The sequence below is a fragment of the Furipterus horrens genome, unplaced genomic scaffold (genome assembly GCF_987537825.1).
Source record: "Furipterus horrens unplaced genomic scaffold, mFurHor1.1.pri manual_scaffold_1, whole genome shotgun sequence".
Classification (NCBI taxonomy): Eukaryota; Metazoa; Chordata; class Mammalia; order Chiroptera; family Furipteridae; genus Furipterus; species Furipterus horrens.
Window position 1 is genome coordinate 21933658 of NW_028327171.1, and position 21719 is coordinate 21955376.

Below are 21719 nucleotides of genomic sequence, written 5' to 3' on the forward strand. Positions count from 1 at the left end.
TGAACTTTTAGAGCGCTATCCTATTTTTCACATATCTAGTTCCATAAAAAGCAGCAGTCTCTAGTCTTCACTCAACACCTTTTTACTGCTACTAAACTGCACATACACCTCACAGTTCTAAAGTAACACAGATTACCAAAGGATAAAGAATTTTAAATTGAACACAAAACCCATCAGTTAGAAGTCTATTTTATCTTCATCATTAGCCAGGATGGTACATCAGAACCTGTTTTATTGAAATCTACATATGAAGCATTCCTCCTGTCTAACACAGAATTAGGAAAAGAAAAAAGTAGTTAAAACAAGGCTAAGTCAAATGTTAAATTGTTACTTATTATTTTAGAATCATTAGTTAAAAAATAAAATTCTCAGAACTTCTTTCTAAATGTTATTCGTATTCTGTACCAAACAAAACAGTACACACTGTAAGCAAAGGTCAACACTGCAGTAGAGGTCAAATCTGAGGTGGTATCACAGCTTTGCCTCTGACTTTCCTAAGTTTGAGGAAGTTAATGTTAGTTCTGGATACCTCATGGAAAAAAGAAAAACCAGACACAATCCACTCAACCAGTCTCACAAGGCTTGAAGAATCAACTAGGCTGAATACAATAACGTGTATTAAATATAGCTCTATTCCATTTTAACTCCCTCCCTTTTCCCCACCTTCCCCAATTATAAGCAGGAGAGAGAGAGACGTATAACTTTAAAAGAATATACTTTGCAGCTAGTCAAATTTAGTTTCAAATCCACTTGGCCTTCTGTTAATTAGACATCCTTGGGTAAGCTACTTAACTGTGCTGAGGCTGTTTTCTCATCTGTAAAAATGAAAATAATTGCACCTACCTCACAAAGTATTATGGCATTAATAAAGACAAAGTGCCAAATACACTAACTGGCATACTGAAGGTATCTGTAAATTGTTGCTAGTATTGATGTTATTAGCAAATTGGCACCTTCGCTTGTGACAGTACATGAAAGCCACAAAAGAATCACAGAAAGTTTATAAAATTATTCAAATTTGTGGTTTGACTTCATTGATGCAAAGTTAAATATCTGGTAATTATCTAAAGTAATAATCATAAATTTTACTCACCAAAATATTCTGAAAATTTCTCAGCATTCAATGTGGCACTCATCAATATTACTTTCAGGTCAGGTCGATAACTGAGAAGATCTTTAACAACAGTCATTAAAACATCTGACTGCAGATTTCTCTCATGGATTTCATCAAGCACGATATGACTAACACTGGACAAATGCCTAAAAGCACAAGTGTGGTGATGTGTGTAACTCAGTACAAAAAACTAAAACAACCAAAAATTAGTAACATCCAAATTAATAATTACATCTTTTGATAAAATTTAACTAAATGTTCTGAATTTAAATATACTCACGGGTCTGACTGGAGCCACTGAAGAATGATTCCTGTCGTACAGTATAAGATAGAACCCTGTTTCCTTGGCAACCGGCTATGAATAAAAGACACAAGTTAAGAATGCTTGGTTTTCTGTACCAGTAAAATAGCAAGTACCACAAACATTTATAAGAAAAACTTCAATTTAAAAAACACTCATAGTTTTAAAGAATATCTTTGTACTACTTTCTTAGTTATAGGAATGCCTACGATAGGTTAATGAGAAATGCCACACTGAAGTTCACTATATGTACACTATTTTTGTTGTCATGATATAATGTTAATCTCTTTTTAAAGGCATAACCATTCACATTCAGAAAATGACCCATTACTTAGGGCCTAACTTCTGTTCAGTAGTTGGAAAGTTAGCTGATTTTAAAAAGTAAATGGAATCTTGACCTCCAGAGAAGAATTAAGAAATACAGTTAAGTAGGAAAGGGGGTTATTAAAGTTAATAAAATCAGTGAAGTTGGTCAGGAGCTCGGTGGTGGTACCAAAACAGAGGACATCAACTCCTTTCAGGAAAAGTGATGATCTACTGATGTATACCCAAGAAATAAGTTATTTTTCTAGGAAATAAGTTATTTTTCTAATCAGTCCATAATATAAGACATCAAAACGGCAATCCAATTCTGAATTCGGGTTAAAAAAACAACTGTGGTTTGCAAGGCTCTAGCTGCTTTAGTTACTTTAAATGTTAAGCCTAATAGGAAAATCTTTTCTGTTTTCTTTCCCCTTTTTAATTCCTAGCTTCAAATTTTCACTAAAATCTACTTGTAAATAGGAAGTGGTCATTCCTTTACCTCTGGAGACGAATCTGGTACCCAGTGCTGTTACCGTTGCCACAAGATTCTGCTCTTTCTGCAGCCACTCTTTCTGCAACCTTTAATTAAAATAAAATGCAGTTACAAAGAAAATAGAATTTCCTTTAGTACAAATAAATATTCTGAACATTGATGAATATCTGTAATTGCTGAAAAATTGTTCATCTGATTTTCAAGAGTTAGAAAAAGATTAATTAAAATCTGAGCTATTTAATGCTGTGTGTGTCTCTTAGGGGCTGAGACTACTTCTTATGTTTACTTTTCCTTTTTCTTATGCTCTCCATGGCCAAATTCTCTCTTGCCACTATGTTCAAAATGCCTTTCTACAGCCATCCTCTCATTATTTTCTCCCCTTTTGTTTTGTCTTTTCTAAAAGAGTTGGAAATCACAGTCTGGAATTTGAAGGTAAATACATGTTGATATGTTCTTTTCTTTTTGTTTGTTTCTTTTTGTTAGAGATTGGTGTCTTAATTTCTTATTGTGTTCTCAAAGTCATGGCTGCCAAAGCTAAGGCTCTGGATAGGTGAAATATTATAATCAATACTGACTGATTTGTGTAACTGAAAGTAACCAATAGTTACTTTGTGACAAAAGGAGGTTAGAAACAGAAATGACATGTTAATTTTTAAGAAATACTTCAGAAGTAAAATTTCACAATCAGTATATCCCATATACACCATTATTTCACTTTACACTACTTATTGAGCTGTACATTCGAAACCAGCAAATCTTGGAAATATAAGTATAAACAAAGCTACTATCAACACTACCCTTATGGAAAATGAAAAATAAAGTGAGTCACTTTAAAAAGTGAGAGGTAACTTACTGAAATGGCACTAATTCTTCTCGGCTGAGTACAAACTATCCTGCATGTAGATCCCTTTCCTTTTTCGATGTAATTATCCAAAATGAACTGAGTAACTTGAGTGGTTTTTCCACAACCAGTTTCACCACTTATTACTGTCACCTGATTATTATTGATCATATTCACCAATTCCTATCACAAAAGGAAAAATAAGTGAAGGACACCACATGTTAAGTCTAAAAAGACAGTTATCGAATTCTACGAAACTGAAGGAAATTGTGTCTAACAAACATTCATGCTTTTAAAATTTTGTTAGGAGCAGTGCTGGCAGTTTGTATATCTGGATCCACCAGTTTTTAAGAGCTAAGAAGCACTAAATTATTTTTTTAAAAATAGAGCCAAGGCACTATTAAAAAAAAATAATGGTAAGAACAAAAGTTAACAGCTCCTAAGTTCCATGTGTAAGAATTAAAATTAATTTTTCAAAAATGTTGATGTGGGACTATTGCATATAAGACAAATACCCCCTAATACCTAAGCAACTACTAAAGACATTAAGGATTTACATTATAATTCATATATATGGCTTTGTCTGCAGGACAAGTTTTATATATTGTTTTAAAGAATAACAAAGAATACAATTTAAGATGCCTTTCAAATAATTAAAATAAAGAAAAGATTTTAAATACCTACGTTACCAAAATAACATTTTATGAAAATTATAGTTTTCAAACTCAAAAGATTTAAATTATGGACATAAATATGAGCAAATTTCAGAGAAATTGTATTACGACCATTTTTTCTTTTTGCTTTTTCAACAAGTCAAAAGAATAAAATGAATTTCCAAGAATATCCTTTAAAGAAAGGTTCATAATATTTCTTCTCAGCATAACACTTTGTAAAAAAAAAAAAAAAGTTCTAGTTTAAGTATTTTGCAAATCAAATTAGTTCAGAATCATTTACCTTTTGCATTCCAAATGAAGGCAGTTTTTCCCTGAAATGCTAAAATTAAAAAAAAAAAGTTATAAATTTTCACCAAAAAAACAGGAATGAATTTATAATCCTAATCAGAATATATCAATAAATATGCTTGAATACAAAAGTATGTTTATTACCTCACAGCTTATGTGAAGTATCAAGACTTTAAAAAATAATAATTTTATTAAAAAAGAAATTACTTAGCAATCCCTTTTTGTTTTTGAATCACTGAGAAATAAAATTCTATTACATCCAACAGATGGATACTTTCTTAGTTAGTGACAGTGAAATGCAATCTGATCTACCATCTAATAGTTACTAGCATTCTTACAATCCCTAAGTTACTTTCACATTTTTTCTATTTGTTTTAATATTCATCTTAGATTTGATTTCTACATCACATTCTTTTCCCACTCACAGACCCACACCATTTATTAATTCATTAAGTATTAGAATACATTGAAAGATTATTTCTGGGTACCTGCCTTTGAGTATAAAAGTAAGCTTAATACAGTATCAGCAGTAAGAAAATCTGGTGCTGTCATTTAAGAACTGTAATCTTAAATCAAACTTGGAGCCTCAAAAGTTTTACTTCAGGGCTCCCACAGATCTGAGTGAAAAATCTTTATATAAAAAACAAGTAGCAGTTTCTGACACATATAAGCTACTCAACAAGATTTTGGTGAATTACAACTAGAATACGAAAGAGCAAATGACTGTTTCTTTTCTGTAGCTTTTACATGATAATTTCTTTCTAGTCTTAAAAACTTTTATGGAACCCCATACCCACACTACATAAAAATGACATACACTAAAAAGCAACACTAAGGTTTACACTGAACTAGGTATATCATGTAACATTAAAAAAATTTTCAGTGGTATAAGAAAATAAACCACAGCTTTAACAAACCCTATTTACTGAAAATAAAATAAAATATACAAAATTAGAACTATCCTAGGTAATCTAGTAATTATTGCCATGCTTGTTTTTTAATTTCATGAAACATTACCCTTGTTAACTTTTTGTTCACTTGATTTGTCAAGATGAAGAATATGTCAAGTCCCCTAATACTATTTTACTGAGATGTAATTGGCATATAACATTATATTAGTTTCAGGTGTACAACATAATGATTCGTTATGTGCATATACTGAGAAATGATCACAATAAATCTACTTAATATCCATCACTATAGTTACAGATGTTTTTTCTTGTGATGAGAATTATTAAGGTCTACTGTCTTTGCAACTTTCAAATATACAACACACAGCATTATTATTAACCCTGCCATACATGCCATGCTTGTCGTGGTCAGGTGATTCATACCAGCACTATAAAAATGAGTCAATGTGGTGACTTAAATGAATTCTAGAGCTTTGAGAAAACAAGTTATCATACTTTTCTTCGTAATTCCCTTTATTATAATTTATAAAGTATTTAAAAATCATTTCTTAATCATTTCTAAAAATATTAATATCCCAAATTGTTAAATGCAACCGTCCTAACCTAAGATTCTTCTTCCTCATCGGTAACAAACATGTATAATCTCATACATAGTTGTTGGGAGGTTTAAATGACAAAGTACATGTAAGGCATTTACGACAGTATCTGGCCAATAGAAAGACCAAATGTTTTGGTTTGCACATTTCTTCTGTCCTGCTCTAAACTATATCAGTCACTCAACTAGAGTAACATTTGAGTTCTGTCCTCCAAAGTAAACAGACAGCAGCTAATTCTCCTTGTTCCTAAGGCAATAAAAGCTCTACCCTCAACTACATGATGAATTAATTCACCTTGAAATCTCTGTCCTTATATTTTCACTCAACAGGCATCAAAAAGCTACACAAGTTGGCCCCTGGACAACCTCAGCTCATCTGTTCTGAACAGGATGTCCAATCTTACTCAGCCACAGCCAGTCGCCCTTTCTTTCCCACAGGGAATGTGACTGATATTCTGCCCTGGTCTAAAACAGCAGTACCTGCATATCAAAGATATGGCCCTCAGAATTTTCACCTTAAAAAAAAAAACAGACATACATAAACATTTTATTACACCTAGCTCTAGAACATCCACAAAGCACACAACTTCCTATTTCAATAGGAAGGGCCTTAAAGTATCTTGCCTAAGAGGAAAAGAAAATACTAAAAAAAATTTTCAGGACAACTTGAGTTCCTGTCATAGTCTTATCTTTAAAATGTTGAATATAAGCAAATCATATAACTTCTGAGGTATTTAATATTAGCATATGTAAAAGGCAAGCATGGGATTAAATGCTTTAGAAGAAACAAGACAATTCTACTCACATTGTCTTTTATAACATCTCCCTAACCTGGCTTAGAAAAAGGTGATTTTTTTCATTTGAATTACCATTTTCAAATATTTCTTCTCCTTACCATATAAGCTGCTATAGATCAGATAGGCTACCATGAGTTATGTGTAATTCCATTCCTTTTGCTCTTCTGTATTTTGTGGGGGGAAAAAATTCTCAGAGGAAGACCTTTTGAGGAATTTCACTGATCTATTGTATACAATTACCTCTAACCATAAATGTATTTTTATCAAGTTTGATAAGATTAAGTAAAAAGTTTTTCCACATCTTGCTTCCCATTACCTGCATTTCAATATACCGAGGGTCAGTTTTTTTCTTTTGTAAATCTTCCAATAACTGTTGGTCTAAGCTTATATCTGGTTTATTTTCTTGCAAGAGATATTCAGAATCTCGGTCAGTATATTTGTCCCTGATTCTAAATGTCCTCTTTTCTTGATTTATCAATTTTTTTTCCTGGTCCTCAAATTTCTTCTCTGAGTTTGGTTTGTTCTCAGCAGGAGTTTCAGTACCATATCTATTTTGACAAAATAAAAAAATGACAAAGGGTTAAATAACCACTCAAACCCTGAAACAAAACAATATGCTGTTTAATTATTTCAAAAACCACCAAAATCAAAAGCTCTTATTCTTCTCTCTTAGTAGAGGACTTAGATTCTTACAATACACTAAGGTTTTTCCTCCCAACTAATAGATTATGTCAGATAAGTTATTCCTTGTGGTAATTAAAATAAAAAAGTAATAATCCACACAAGTCAATGTTCCTTTGCAATGGCATGGTGTTTTTATGAGCCTTTATTGTACAACTTCATTTCTTCTACCTTTTCTGAGCTATAAATAGGATGCTATACTACATAGCCCAAGAAAAACATTTACTAATTTTCTCTCTAAATGATGCAGTTCCTATGATTTTCTTAAAACAGCCCCAATTTAACTTCTCGCAGATCTTCCCCACAGGAAATTTTGGAACTACAAAAGATGATAGATAGGAAAAACAATAAATAATAACTTAATCCCATCTGCAGGTAAACTAGTCCTACCATTTCGCTTTCCTGTAGGAATGAATATGCCACCTAATTTTTACCTTTCATCAACTTTGCTCTATCTACATAAGAAAAAAATTACTTCGAGGCTAAATTTCACTTAAGTTTAAAGATATAACTTTTATCATTTTTTTTAACTCTAGCCAATGCTATGAAATAGGTGTCACTCTTTGCCCATCTTTTAAAAGAATACTTTTTGTTTTACCCATGATCTTCAGGAGCAAACCAGGATATTTGTGATTCCGAATCTTTATCACTCTTAGCTTGGACAGAATGTAGGAGCTGCATAATTTGTTCTTCTCGATGTTCATCCATGTGTACTACGGCTCTCTGTTTTGTGTAAAGAAAAAGCATCCTTATCAATATGAGAAGGCATATGCAAAATTATTTGATAAAAAATAAAGGTAAATATATGTTCAACAAATATATATATAAAAGAAAGTTACCCTACACTTGCCCTGTTGCCTAATTCCAATTCCTAGACCCAATGCTATTATTTTTGTATATATCCCTCAAGATCTTTTTTCTACTATATACGTATAAAACTAGCTGTCAAACAACTGGGAAAAAAGAATATTTATGTTCCTTCCTAAAACTTTGGTTTCCCTTACCTCCTACCCTCATATTTTATGTTCTCTATCTTAAATTTTCACAAATACCCACAATTAAAGTTAATGAAACCCAATATTCTGTTTAAAAAAAAAAAAAACTCAGTTAAAAACTGGAAATACTATTTTGGTTGCAATGAGCATTTTAAAAGCCTTTTAAATCTCTTACACTAAAAAGAGGAATAAATTAGGAAGAAGGCTGAGCTCAGAGAAAAAAAAAGAAAGTGATCAGTGCTTATGAAGATGATGGCACAATATGGCAAGTGAGGCAGTTTCTTCACAGAATGAGAATTACAAAAAACACACCTGCCCTGGCCAGATGGCTCAGTTGGTGGAAGCACTGTCTCATATGCCAAGTCCACAGGTTTGATTTCCAATCAGGGCACATACCAAGGTTGCGGGTTCAATCCCCAGTTGGGGCACATACAGGAAGCAACCACTTGAAGTTTCTCACATCTATGTTTTTCCTTCTCTCTCTCCCTCCCTCAAATCAGTAAAACCACATTTGGGTGAGGATTAAAATATGTATATATATTCCTTTTTGTAAGAAGTGGCCAATAAGTTTGAAAGCCACTGTTCACCCTCATCTCAGCACACTCCACAACCATGCTCTTATTTCAGTTCCTTGAACATGTTCTTACTGACCTTTCTATTGTGACACATGGCTGCCGCCTCTGCCTGAAAATCCCTTTCCAAACCTCAAATCCCGAACACATACACACTTTGCTATCTTTCAAGTTTCAGCTTAACGGTTACATCCTCTTGAAAATCTTCCTGATCCTCCTAGTTAGATGACAGCCCACATTCTCTTTACTGTAATACTTTAACCATCCATAGTCCCTAATACAACACTATCTCTGTAAAGGAGGAACTGTATCGATTGTATTAACACAACGCCTAAGGTATTATCTCAAACATACTAGATCCTCAATAAATATTTTGTTGGAAGAGTAAGAGTATATCATTACGATACATTCACTTAGTAAACACAGAAATTACTTAAAGCAAAACCTGTGGGAATTCTTACTAGCAGCAATCACATATGGCTGAAGGTAGTCAAAGAGGTAGGATGAGCTAATCATTAAATAATGCTCATATTTAGAGAAAATGGAGAAACATTTTAGAGTGGAACGGTATGAGAATTGTGTAAGAAAAAAAGCAAAAATAACAATATGTTTACAAAAGCCATAATTATATCAGACTGGTGACTGAGCTCAAAAAGTAAGTACACAGAGAGAAACCTGTTACATTGAGGCTAGATTTCCAAGACTCCTGGGAAACATTTTAGGATGCCACTGAAATGAATTAGACTGAGACAGCAGTGAACCTGTTTCGAATCTCAAATTGTGAGGTGGAGAATGAGATGACCTACTTTTTGCTTTTTAAAAGACCAGTAAGGAGGCCAGGAACAGAAAAAAATAAAATAAAATGGCACTTGACCTATGGTAATGGCTGTGATTCGGTTTGGAATATATAAAGTAGGCAAGACAAACTTGCTAAAATAAAAGAATCACAGAGAAGTCCCATTTTGGCCCTGACAAGTGAATCAATGGTAGTGACATTTACTAAAGTCGAGAAGGTTTGAGGAGGGGTTGGAAGTCTCAAGTTCCATTCATAATGGTCCATCGCGCAACTAGTTTCAGGTGGAAGTAACAATGAAGAATTATTCCAGGGATATTTAATTTCTCGTCTGTTAAGGTCGTATTTTCCCAACTAGACTGTAAGTTACCTGAATTTGATTTCTTCAGATTCCCATAGCAACATAATAAAACCTTGTGTGAAACAGGGATAAATGCCATTTGAGAGAGTTCTTATAAAGTTACTGTGGGTCTGTGGCTCTTTTAATACTTAAAACGAAAGGGGGGTTACTCTGAACGCTCTACATTCAAAGCAGTGCTTGGCAGCTTTTGTTCTCCGCAACCCTGGATCTGACGCAGAGGGTCGCTGGTTTAGAATTTACGAGGCAAAATTCTTAAATAAAAGTGACCACAATTATTCCAAGGGAAAGGACAGCCAGAGAGAGATACTATGACAGTGTCACCCCAGTAAAGTTCATTTCGATTGGAACCTCAAGTTAACATTTTCTTTGTCCACCGTTCTCTCGTTCTTAAGCAAAATATACATCAGCCGACATAAATCCTAACAGTTTCAGGTAAGATGCGCATGGCTCACGTTAAGCTATATAATATCTTCTACAGAAAGCTTTAGCATAATACCTCTTTGCGCTTCATATTCACTTCACAAAGCACTGAACACCAGTTAAGAAACCAAGAAACGAAAAAGAAAAAGGGGAGGCAGGAGAGAAATGAAAAGCGACTGTGCCCCATGCCCTTGCACCATCGCGTCTCAGATTACCTCTTGCCTCTCGGCGTCCTTGTTCTTCTGCCCCTGTTTCTTCGCGTACCACAAGCCGATTTCACGGCCTTTCAGGTGCCCTGGATGTCGGCCTCGGCCTCCTCGACTACCCCCTCCGCCGCCGCCGCCTCCGGAGCCGCGGTTCCCTCCATGGCCCCTTCCATGACTTCCTCCATAGCCCCCGCCGGAGCTGCGGGGCCCACCGTCGCGCCCCCAGTGCTGATGGTAGTCATAGCTCATTGTCCAGGAGGACCACAGGGCCGGAGAACCTGTAACTGATGGAAATGGCGACGGGACCGGAAACGAATATACATCCTCTTCCTCTTTGCTTCCGGCGCCCCGAGCGAGAAGGCGTGTCCTTGAGCGTCACAAGGAGCCATTTCCGGTGACGTCACCGACAAACGCGAGGTTGGTTCAAGTGAAGTTAGCTTTTCTGATTCCCTTTGTCTACCTACCTTTGTTCGTCTGGAGGGGAAGTGGGCAAAGGGCTACCAGGTGTTCTTTCCCTACGCCCAGCCTGTGAGGAAATGGGTTTTACTTTCTTACTCTGTGGGGTAAAACCCGGAGTTTGCGTTCAGTTAGACCCTCTATAGTAAATGTCGACAGTGAAAGAACCTGTGGGATGATGCACTATCTCCTAAAAGTCTCTAAAGAAAAGAAATGAGTTCTCATATCTTTTTTCCCATCATATCTGCACCCCACCCCCCAGTGCTACATCTTGGAAATAGCCACGCACCTGTTTCAAATATTTGAGTATAAAGAATGTCCCTGTCCTTTTTAAAGGATATCACTATTTCCTACTATCCTTAGCCAATAGCATAAGATGAGTATGTCTAGCCAAATTCAGTGCAATTTAAATATCAGTTGAAAATTCGTATGTTCATATGAAGTTATCCATTGTTGCTTGACCAGGCCACTAAGAGTGTCCAGCTGTTCTTGAATAATCAAGGGACTGAGCCACACAGGCTTGGATGTTCACCAGGGGATATCAGTTTATTTAGACACTTAAATGATTTAAAGGCACTAGGGAGACTCACTGATAAGACAAGCAGGGCATCAGCTTTCATTTGTGTACAGTCTTGAGAAGATAAAGGCTAAAGAAATTAATGTTCAGTGAGTTAAGGAAGAAAAACGCTATATGCTGGGAAGGGGTTCAGAATACTGCCTCTGTGGCATAAAAAAATATTTTGAGCAGAGGCATTTAATTTCCTGAAATTGCTTATCTGCCTAAAAGCAGAGCCTCCCAAAAGAACTCAGTTTTCATAAATCCTTTCCCTGGGGAAAGAACCAGGGAAGTTTGACTCCTACCACTGGAGGCTAGAAGTCAGCACCACACTTAAACACACATTCTCACAAAACTACCATATCTTCTGTCTATTCCCAGAAGAGCCCATTTTTCCTTCCTAAAGTCCTTTGCTTTTCCGTGAGTAACTTTTTCCCTCTTTTCCTTCTATTAAATTGGCATTAAGCCCCAAATTCTAACTGCCTTCTTGAGTTACATTTTTCTGTGAACTCCCTTAGGTGTGACTAAATCTGTCTGTTCTCTTGATGGTCAGTATTTGTCAGTTTAATTTGCAGGACTTCAAGAACTGAACTTAGGAGGTTAGAGGAAAAAATTGTCTTCCCCAACAACCATGAGGTCTTAAAGGAAAAAGAATTTAATTTTGGAATCCAGTAAGTCCTTTTGAAAGAATGAAAGGTTAAGTAGTGAATTTAAGATAAATAGACTTTCACCAGAGTAATGATGAAGAGAGATTATTAAAGGTGGAGGAAACAATGTGAAGAGAGACGATGAAACATTGCAGAAGAAAACTCTACACTGAGACTTAAAGACTTATGGAAAAGGCCAAAGAGGTAGAAATAGCCTGATCATGGAGTACCTTATATGCCATATAAATAGTTAGAGTTCACTTTAAGTAGAGAGTGATTACTTTGACTCCTTTGCATAGAAAGGAATGGAGGAGGCAAGAGTGGATGTAGAGAAACTAGTTAATAAGCTGTGAAATAGGGACACAAAATGAGATAACAGATCAAGATGGGATATGGGAAGGACTGGAATTAAGAGATATTAGGAGATAAAATTGTGAAAATTTGGTGATTTATTTAAAGTGGAAAATTAGAGGAAGAGGCCAGATGACTTTCAAGTTTAAGATCTGAAAGTCTATCAAATGAGGCAGTACCATATCCTGAAATGAGGAACATAGGATAAGGAGAATTTTTTTGGTTGGAAGGAGGGTTGAGTTAATGTGTTTAAATAATGTATGTAGAGTTTGAGGAGCCTATGATACATACAAACTGAGATGTCTAGAAAGCAGTTGGTTGTATGAGTTTCAAACACAGAGAAAACAGACTGAAATTATACATTTTGGGAGTTCTCGGGTAATAGTAAGACCATAGGAATTAACAGTTCCAAGTAAATTACCCATTGGGGACACCTGATGTGACAATATGTGAGTTATTCAATAGATAAGATTAGGTGGGCATATTGGAAATGGTAGAGGGAAAAAGTGTGGACTGTTAGGTGAGAGAGGGTTATGGACTGAATGTGTCCCCTCAAAGTTCATATGTTGAAACCCTACCCCCACAGTGTAACTGCATCTGGAGGTGTGGCCTCTAAGGAAGTGATTAAGTTAGATCATAAAGGTGGGACCCCAATCCAATAGGATTAGTGTCCATATAAGAAAAAAAACAAACAAAAAAACAGAGAGCTTTCTCTCCCTTTTTCCAGAAGAAAAGCCATGTGAGGACAAGAAGGCTGTCAGAAAGCCAGGATAGAGTTCTCACCAGGAATTGAAACAGTTGGCATCTTGATCTTAGTTTTCCCAGCCTCTAGAACTGTGAGAAATAGGTTTCTGTTACTTATGTCATTGAGGCTTAAACCTGCAGTATTTTTTTATGGCAGCCTGAGAAGACTAATACAGAAGATAAGTGGGGAAGAAAACTACCATTTTTTGGTCACTTAGAATTAGCTAAGTAGTGGGCTAGATGATTCATGTTTGTGATCAGCTGTACAATGATTCCCAAAGATGTTCACATCCTTATTCCTGGAACCTATGAATATGTTATATTACCTGGCCAAGGGAATTTAAAATTGGTAATCAGCTGACCATAAAATGGGGATATTACCCTGGATTACCTGGATGAGCCCTGTAGCTATGAGTCCTTCAATGTGGAAGAGGAAGGCAGAAGAAAAGTTCATAGTGATGTGATATGAGGACTCAACCAGCTATTGCTGGCTTTGAAGATGGAGGATGGGGACCGTGAGTCAAGGAATGCAGATAGCCTCTAGAACTGAAAAAGGAAACGGATTCTCCCTTAGGGCCTCCAAAAAGGAATATACTGCCAATGCCACTGAAGACCCTTGTCAAACTTCTGTGCCACATAATTGTAAGATAATAAATTTGTGTTAGTTAAGATTCTGCGTTTGTGGTAATTTATTGTGCCACCAATAGAAAAGTAATGACAATCCAAATTTTACACAATCCTCATGAAAACCCCAGAGAGGTAGGTTTTTTGGGGTTGTTTTTTTTTTTTTTTTTTTCTGATGAGTTGTAGTATTTTTCTCTTCACCTTGTGGTTGATGATCCTAAGCAGAACCTTAGTTATAGATTTAAAATTACTAATTTTTCCCAATGTCTTTAGCATGGAGTACATCATTGATTAAGGCTATTGCTTTTGGCAGACACTTAGCAGAAATGTCATTGTAGTAAAAATCTGAACAAAAGGGTGATTTTCAGGGAAATATCAGAAACATATTGAATGGTGAGAAGAAAAGTGTCATTTGTTACTTGGGTTTTAGGTTCTCTCTTTTTCTTTTTCTTTTTTTTTTTTTTTTTTTTTTCTGCCTTGGTTGGAACCACAAGAATTCTTAGGTTACCTAATGCCAGAAAACAAATGGTGGGACTGATTCATTATAATTTCCATTGTTACTCTAGCTGATGCTCTGCCATTTATCATGCTCTGGACAGGCTAAAAGATGTCTATCTCAAATGTCCTTTCCCCTGATCGTTTGGCTGCAAACCCACAGTGTTTGATATCTGCCTTATATAGGCATACACCTCCCAGTCCAGCCACCTATGAAATGCAACAAGGGTGAGCCATACAAAGACAAACTGCTGTGGGAAACTTATCAGTTTCAGTCTCAGGGAATCTTATTCTTCATCTTCTTTACCCCAACCCTGTGAAATAACACTTGTGTAATTTTTCATGGGTCTAATATTCATGAAGACCTGGGTGGGGAGTTTTTTAGTGTTCCCCTTGGAAAATTGAACCCTTAATTGATTCTTACTTCCTCTTGGAATAGGGAGAGGAGGGAATATGTTGATACAAGTTATCTTAGACCTCTATAGACTATAAAGTGTGGCTCTTAAGGATGGAAAAGGGGAGAAAATGGAGAAAATGTTTGTTTCTTTCATATCAGGAAGAATATGGAAGAACTTATTAAGTGACCTAACAGAGTATCCTGTCACATAAAATTTTTGAACTCAAATTGGAAAAGTTTGGCTGCACTTAAAATATTTGAATTTGTAGAGAATGACTCTTCTTGACTATAACTTATAGTGAAATAGCAAATTAACTTAAAATACAACTCAGATCAGCAAAGAAAATGTCAGAGGTTTTTGGTTTATTATGGATCTAATTTCTATATTCCCTCCTTGCTAGGCAATAAAGAAATGGAGGGAACATCATAAAATTGTCGCACATTTTTTGTTTATATTTCAGATAATTATGAAGTTCCACTCTCTATTATGCCCTTTTCACTCTTTCTTTCCTCTCTCTAAGGGGAAGACTTGATAGCTTGGGGTAGGGGTGAGGGGCTGGAATTACTTGCAGACATCTTCACTCAAACATCTGGTAATTAATGCTGGTTTAGAGCTGAAACTTTGTCTGGCCATGAGCTGGAACACCTACACAGAGCCTCTCCATTTAGTTGCTATGTGTGGCATAGTCTCAGCCTCCTCACGGAATAGAAGCTGAGTTCCAAGAGCAAGTGTCACAGATCAAGATGATGTTTTTATTAACTAGCCTCAGAAGTTGTACACTATACTTTATTAGTTGAGTCTGTTACAGATGTCAACCAGGTTACAGGGCAATTAGGCTTCACGATCCATGAAAGATAGAATCTGCTGTAAGTGCTAATTCAGGGCCTCTCCAAAGCCATGTTATACTACCATTATGACAATTTTACAGGCTTCTTATGTTGTGCCATAGACACTCTTGCTATTGTCCATGTGACAGTCAGAAGTTGGAATAGGAATGATAACACTATAAGTAGCATTTAATGAGTGCTTATTTTATGTCAGTTGTTATCAGTAGGTACTCTTTTTTTTTTTTTTCCTCTATTTTACTACAGTTAGGACAAGAAACTCAAGAAACAGAATAAAAAGAATGAGACCCCCTCCAAGGACAGAATACCACTATCACTGATAACAGTTTATAAAAATTAATATAGTCTTAACGAAAGTTAGAAAAACTAGGCATCTGCACATTACTTATGCTGCCTCGCTTTATAATCATTAAAACTCCACTTATCTATTTATCAGAGATATTTTAAAAATACTCCACCCATAAGCCAAATTCCTAATAGACATTTCACAATTATAACTCCAGAGAGGAGACAGTAAAGTCTGCCTTGGGAAGGGTAATATGAAGAAATGGAAATCCCTGGCATATATGAAGTAGAAGAACAAGAAGGCCTTATTATCATAGGAGAATGTGGAGGGTGTGGGGGAAAGAAGGAAGGGAAGATGTGTTAGTATAATGACCCCTATTCTGTATCTCAGCTTTTTACCACATTCCTTGCTTACAAATTTCCTGGTTATAGATTTCAGTGTATCCATTGTTCGTGCTAAAGAGAAAAATTACTCATTGAAGCCTGTATTCTCCTGGAATTCTGAGAGGTTTTACTTTCTTATTATCTCAAGTTGATATGTTCTCCTGTATGTCAGTTCCTCCCACCAGTTCCTCTTGCCTTACCTTTGGGGAGTCTTTAGGCATATCAGAATTTTTCCTAGTCCTAATCCTAAAATTGTTGAACATTGAGGTCTCTTGATTCAAGAATATGAGATATTTCCTCTACCCAAATCTATTAAGATATTCTTCTCAGATGAAGGAAAGAATCATGTAATAACAATAGGATTTTTTTTTTTAATAACACAGGAACACCAGAAGAGTCATAGTATCTTAGAAGGCCTGAAAAGATAATCTAATTTACCTGCGCTCACTTCATCCCTAATCTTTCGAAATCTACTCTAGAATAAACTGACTTCTGAAGAGTTTAAGTGTGGTCAAACGGTGGCAAAGTCAGAATCAGAATCAGAGATTGACACTAAGCTGATTCCTAGCCCAATGTGCTTTCCAATGTACTGTACAACAGAAATAGTTACACACATTGATGTCAGGAATGCTATCCATGACTCCATGGGAAGAAGAAAATAGGAGCTTCGTATTTAGAGTTTTTCTGGATTCCGCTGTATGTATTTCTTATCTTAGTTGATTTTAATCTGTATTATTTCCCCGTAGTACTCCATAACTGTGAGGGTACAGTATTCAGTGAGTTCTGTGAGTCCTTCTGGTAAAATATTGAAACTGATAGTGGTTTGGGGAACATTCTGAACTCACAGTTGGTGTCAGAAGTGAGGGAAGTTTTGTGTGTACTGTGTTCTCTTGATTTGCAGTTGGTTCAGACTTATATTTATATTCCTTTTGTTTTTGTTCAGAGTTATAATCCTAACTACCTAGAACAATATCTAGCATTTAAATATTCATTCATTAAATATTATGAGTAAATGAATGAAAGGAGCTGACTAGTATGAGAATTTAAGGGACTACTTATGAAATGCAATACTTCAGAACCATGTTGAGAAAAGCTTCCAAATAATGCCTACCAGGTCTTTTTTATAATTTTATTCTGAGTAATACTGTGATATTCGCTCTCTTCAAATGGTTTTCTCTGTCAACTACAACTCTTGGAAGTCTTTGGGATTATGTATTATGTGTTTATATTCCTAGGGAGTTTTAGGGATTATGTCTTTTCAGTTTATAGGAGTCACCACCAGATGGTGATATTTTTATTAGGTAACAAGTAGTTTTTGTCTTCAGATACATAATTTATAGAGAAAAGAGATATATTATATGAAACATAGTATTTATTAATAATAAGAACAATATAATAATGCAAGGGTAAGATATTTAAATATAGCACAGGATATCTATAAGGATATTATATAATTTCTTATTATACCAGAAACACATTTTTACAATCACAATCACATTGAAGAGTAAGTAGATTTTGTACTGGTGTAGCTTAACCTACCCCTCTCTTAACAAGGCTTGGGAGGAGGAACCACTCATGCTTAGGCATAGCCCCTGTAGACGGTTTTTATAGATTCAACTACTATTGGCTTGGAGTTTGAAGTGTTACAGGTTAGTTATGTGATACTGATTAGCCTTTCAAACTATGGCTTTGGTCTAAATTATCCTGGTGTTGTGTCAACAGAGCAGAGCTTTTAAGTGTATCTATTGTATAGTTAATTCAACAACCAAGTTTGTTTGTTTGTTTCAATTGCCCAAAGATAGGCCCAAGTCCAATGGGAAAAAGAAATGGAACACAGAAAGGGTAAGGGTATTACTGCTTTCCAATCCAGTTCTTGTGTTCTTTAAATCTTGATTTTTATTAATCTTGAAATATGTACCTCACATTTATTCAATAAAATATATTGAATTGTTTCTTTGCTTGAGATACACATATCTTTAGGGAAGAAATTAAAAAGCAGCTGAAGTTGGAATAATATTTGGACTAAAATTTTCTATGCTTCAAGAATGGTTAAGAAAGTTTGTGAAATTTGCATCCTTAGAAATGGACACTTCTGTTTTGGACTTAGAGGATTTTCCTTGGCTTTACGCAGAAGTTTGTGACTCTAGTTGGGCGCACCTCACAGGACTTAATCTGGCAGTGTTTTCCTCAATTTCCATTTAAAGAAGCAAAATAATTCTAGAAATGATGAAGTTCACATTTACCACCTTTCCCAAAAATGTTTCAGTTAAGGACTATTTCTAATTCCATTTGTAACACACAACATATTTGTTTTAAGGGCAATTTTGTCATACTGAAAAGATGAAAGGAAAACACTGTTAAAGAGAGAAAGAAAAGAAAAAAAGTTCAATGAACAATCTGTGCTTTATAGAAATGAAGGAAACAACCATTTAGAGACTAGGGACATGCATGATTTGAAGTTGGAACTTAATTTGCCATTTTGCAGAAGAATAAAGTTCCTCGACATCAGCGTAAAGTTAAAGTTGTAACAGTAATAAGCTTGCTTTGCTAGCCCCATTTCAGCAAGCATCTTCAAATACAACTCAGAGTTTTGCTACATTTGTTCCACTCCCCAAATATCTCATGTTTTCCCCTTGCGGTTTAAAGACTAACATTATGTATAGAAACACGTGCATGGGAAAGTATACTTATTCAGTTTATACAATTTTTTGTTTACTCTGAGGATGACAAGCATAGGCAAAATATTAGTAAACTAGGCCAAGATTTGATTTAGAAAAAGTTTTAAGAAATCGGGTAAGAAACAACTCTTTTAATTACTACAGTGTGCGATCTATAGGTAATACAGTGAAAGCACTTGTGTTTGCATTAGTTACAGCTGTTTGCACTACAAATAATTAACTAGCAAATCTGTAAAGCTTATATAGACTAACAAGTGAAAAATGCAATCACATAGCCTTAGAACAGGGGCGTTGGTTTAGCAGTCTGAAGATGCAGGACCATTCTTGCAGTGATCACTAGCTACCCTTGCTTTCTTCCTCTCGTTTCCTATAAGCTTTATTTAACAACTGGATTTCCTCTTGATAGCCATCCCTCTCTTGATGCTGCCTTTTACTGTTCTGCCTGTGTGCTTCAACGGTGTCTGGGATGGAGATGTTGATGTCACCATCAGGATTACTTGTGGGTAGAAAGAGAGAATAGGACGCTGTTTCTCCTAAATCACATGAAACAAATCTGTTTTCTTTCCGTGAGTAACGTAGGGATGGAGATCTGACCTGTGTGGAGGACTGGCTGATGTTGCTAATGATTGACACAGTGTCCAAGGCCTCTTCATTATCACAAATTTCAAGAACCTCCAAGTGTATTTTTACACTGGTGTCCGCAAATGTAGACGGAGAATCTTCTGAGTTTGGTTCATGACCAACACTTTTGGATCGATAGACTTCTATTTTCTTAGAAGCTGGGGATATTTTTTGTCCTTCAGCACTTACCTCATAGGTAGAAAGGGATAATGTTTTCCCTGTGGGGGCTTGGAGAGACACCATCCCCTGGAATGCGCACAAGGGAATGGCAAGGGCACCACCGGAGCGCTGGGGAAAAATCAAAACGGTTATTACTGAAAACCAGTTTCTGAGATTAGGCCATTTAGAAAGTCATTTTATTCATCAAAATGTTAAAATTTTTCTTTTTCAGACTCATTTCCCTAGTAACCTTTTACAGATGAGGGGTTTAAATTCTGCCATCAAAGTGCCATTGTTCAGTTTCTCCTAAGCCAAATACAACTTCTAAATGAGGGCAGTCAGGAACCTTTCTCTGAGCATATGAGACATATTTCCACTGCTGAAGGCAAAATTTGGGCAGCAGTAGATGCTTTCAAGAGCAGAATATAAGCATAGAATTGAATGCATATTTATAATCTGGAATTGCTTTTATATTTTTGTTACATATTCAGTTACATAAGAAGTTTGCATAGGTTTAAAGAAACGCAGACTTTGTTATCAAAATGTTTAGTATGCCAGAGAGAATAACTGTGAATGTATGATTCAGGTGAAGTACAAAAAAATATTTCAACTGTTAGCTTTGAACATGCAGAAGAGCAACCAAATGTCACTAGCGCTATGCTACAGTATGCTTTCTTCTTCACAGAGAAATCACACTCATTAAAGTAAAACAACTGATAGAGAACTCCCCCATATCTCTGCAAAAACTCGCCTAAAAATGTAAACCTTTTATATTGTATTTAAAATTTTGTGTATTAATATTTTTAAGTTGTACTTAAAAAAGGAAATAAAACAATACCAATTTTTATAAGTTTGTACTTTCAATTGTTTATTCATGCCTTTTATAATTTTAATAGGCTTCTTTTTTAATTACATGTTACTTTCAGAAGAAGATAGTAATATGCCAAACTTCTAGAGCAGCGCTTCTCAAACCTAGGTCTCTAGACCAAACATCATCAGTATCACCTTGTAATTTGTAAGAAATGTGATTTTTAAAATCTCTACCACAAACCTACTGAGTTAGAAACTCTGAGGGTGGGGTTCAGCCTTCCAGGTGATTCTGTTACATGCTAAGGTTTGGGATCCATTGCTGTAACTAAAGAAATGTCATAGCCCAGAAAAACAAAGAGGGCAGTGGATGGTTGATCTACACTTTTTATACATGTGCCACCTATTAAGCCTGGAGCTACTAACTGAATTGGCTTAAGAGCACTTTTCTACCAGGGAATCAGCATGAGGGCTCGTGGTGTTTTACCAGCTTAGGATGATCAGCCTTCTCAGTGTGCTTGTGACTGTCCCAGTTTTAGCACTGAAATTTTTGTATCCCAGGAAATCTCTCAGCTCCAAGGAAACCATAATGCTCGGTAACCCCATTAGCCACAGATATTTTAAAAAGGGAACTAAGAGAGATGAGAGGAAGCCCAGGACTAGGATCCCACTATTGAAGAACTATCTGGATTCTCATCTACTTGAAAAATTTGAATGGAAGGATGTATCATGAGCTTCATTTGGGGCACCATCATGTCTCCTTGAATTTAGGGACCATAAAGAATACAGTCTAAGACATGTGAGACATGTCATAAGACTTTCCATTTACTCTCTATGGAGAAGTTTTGAATTTGATATCTATAAGGAGATCTGGGAACCTAACTTTAGGGCCTTGCATTTTAAAGGGTGATAAACTTTGGAAACTTGCACAATAAAGTTCAGTTTACTCTTCTGCGGAGACAAAGAACTTTAGCTACTTCATATGTATGAAGTTGATTGAAGCAGGAGAGGAAGAGGGACAACACTTAGGCTTATTGCTGTACCAGAGCATTGTTTGAGTGGTGGCAACTTTTGACAAAGGAAAAGTTATTTTTATTTATTTTTTATACATTTGTTCATTAAACATTTACTGAGTACTTATTATGTGCAAGAGAGTCTGAGCTTAAGTTGGATGTACAGGTATATTATGCACTATACATATAATATGTATAATATAATATATGAAGATCTGTCTGGAAAAAGCCCAATCATTGTTAATAGGACAAGGATGGGTTGTGTGACAGTGTAACTTGGCAGCCAAGAAGAGTGGATTGGAATATGCATT

General features: G+C 35.6%; 2 protein-coding genes across 2 annotated transcripts in view; both read right to left on the reverse strand.

Annotated features, from left to right (window-relative positions):
* The window catches only part of DHX36 (DEAH-box helicase 36), a 35284-nt gene extending 24632 nt beyond the window's left edge, over nt 1–10652 (reverse strand). Inside the window, exons 1-8 of the mRNA XM_090273026.1 lie at nt 10355–10652; nt 7597–7721; nt 6634–6865; nt 4007–4045; nt 3065–3235; nt 2218–2297; nt 1395–1469; nt 1094–1260 (exon numbers count right to left, since the gene is read on the reverse strand). Coding sequence (XP_090129152.1) covers nt 1094–1260; nt 1395–1469; nt 2218–2297; nt 3065–3235; nt 4007–4045; nt 6634–6865; nt 7597–7721; nt 10355–10594 — 1129 coding nt within the window. The 5' untranslated portion in view covers nt 10595–10652. The remainder of the gene's footprint in view (nt 1–1093; nt 1261–1394; nt 1470–2217; nt 2298–3064; nt 3236–4006; nt 4046–6633; nt 6866–7596; nt 7722–10354) is intronic.
* An 8288-nt stretch (nt 10653–18940) lies between these two features.
* Nucleotides 18941–21719, reverse strand: part of GPR149 (G protein-coupled receptor 149) — a 50411-nt gene continuing 47632 nt past the window's right edge. Inside the window, exon 4 of the mRNA XM_090271599.1 lies at nt 18941–19717. Within this exon, the coding sequence (XP_090127725.1) occupies nt 19145–19717 (573 nt within the window). The 3' untranslated portion in view covers nt 18941–19144. The remainder of the gene's footprint in view (nt 19718–21719) is intronic.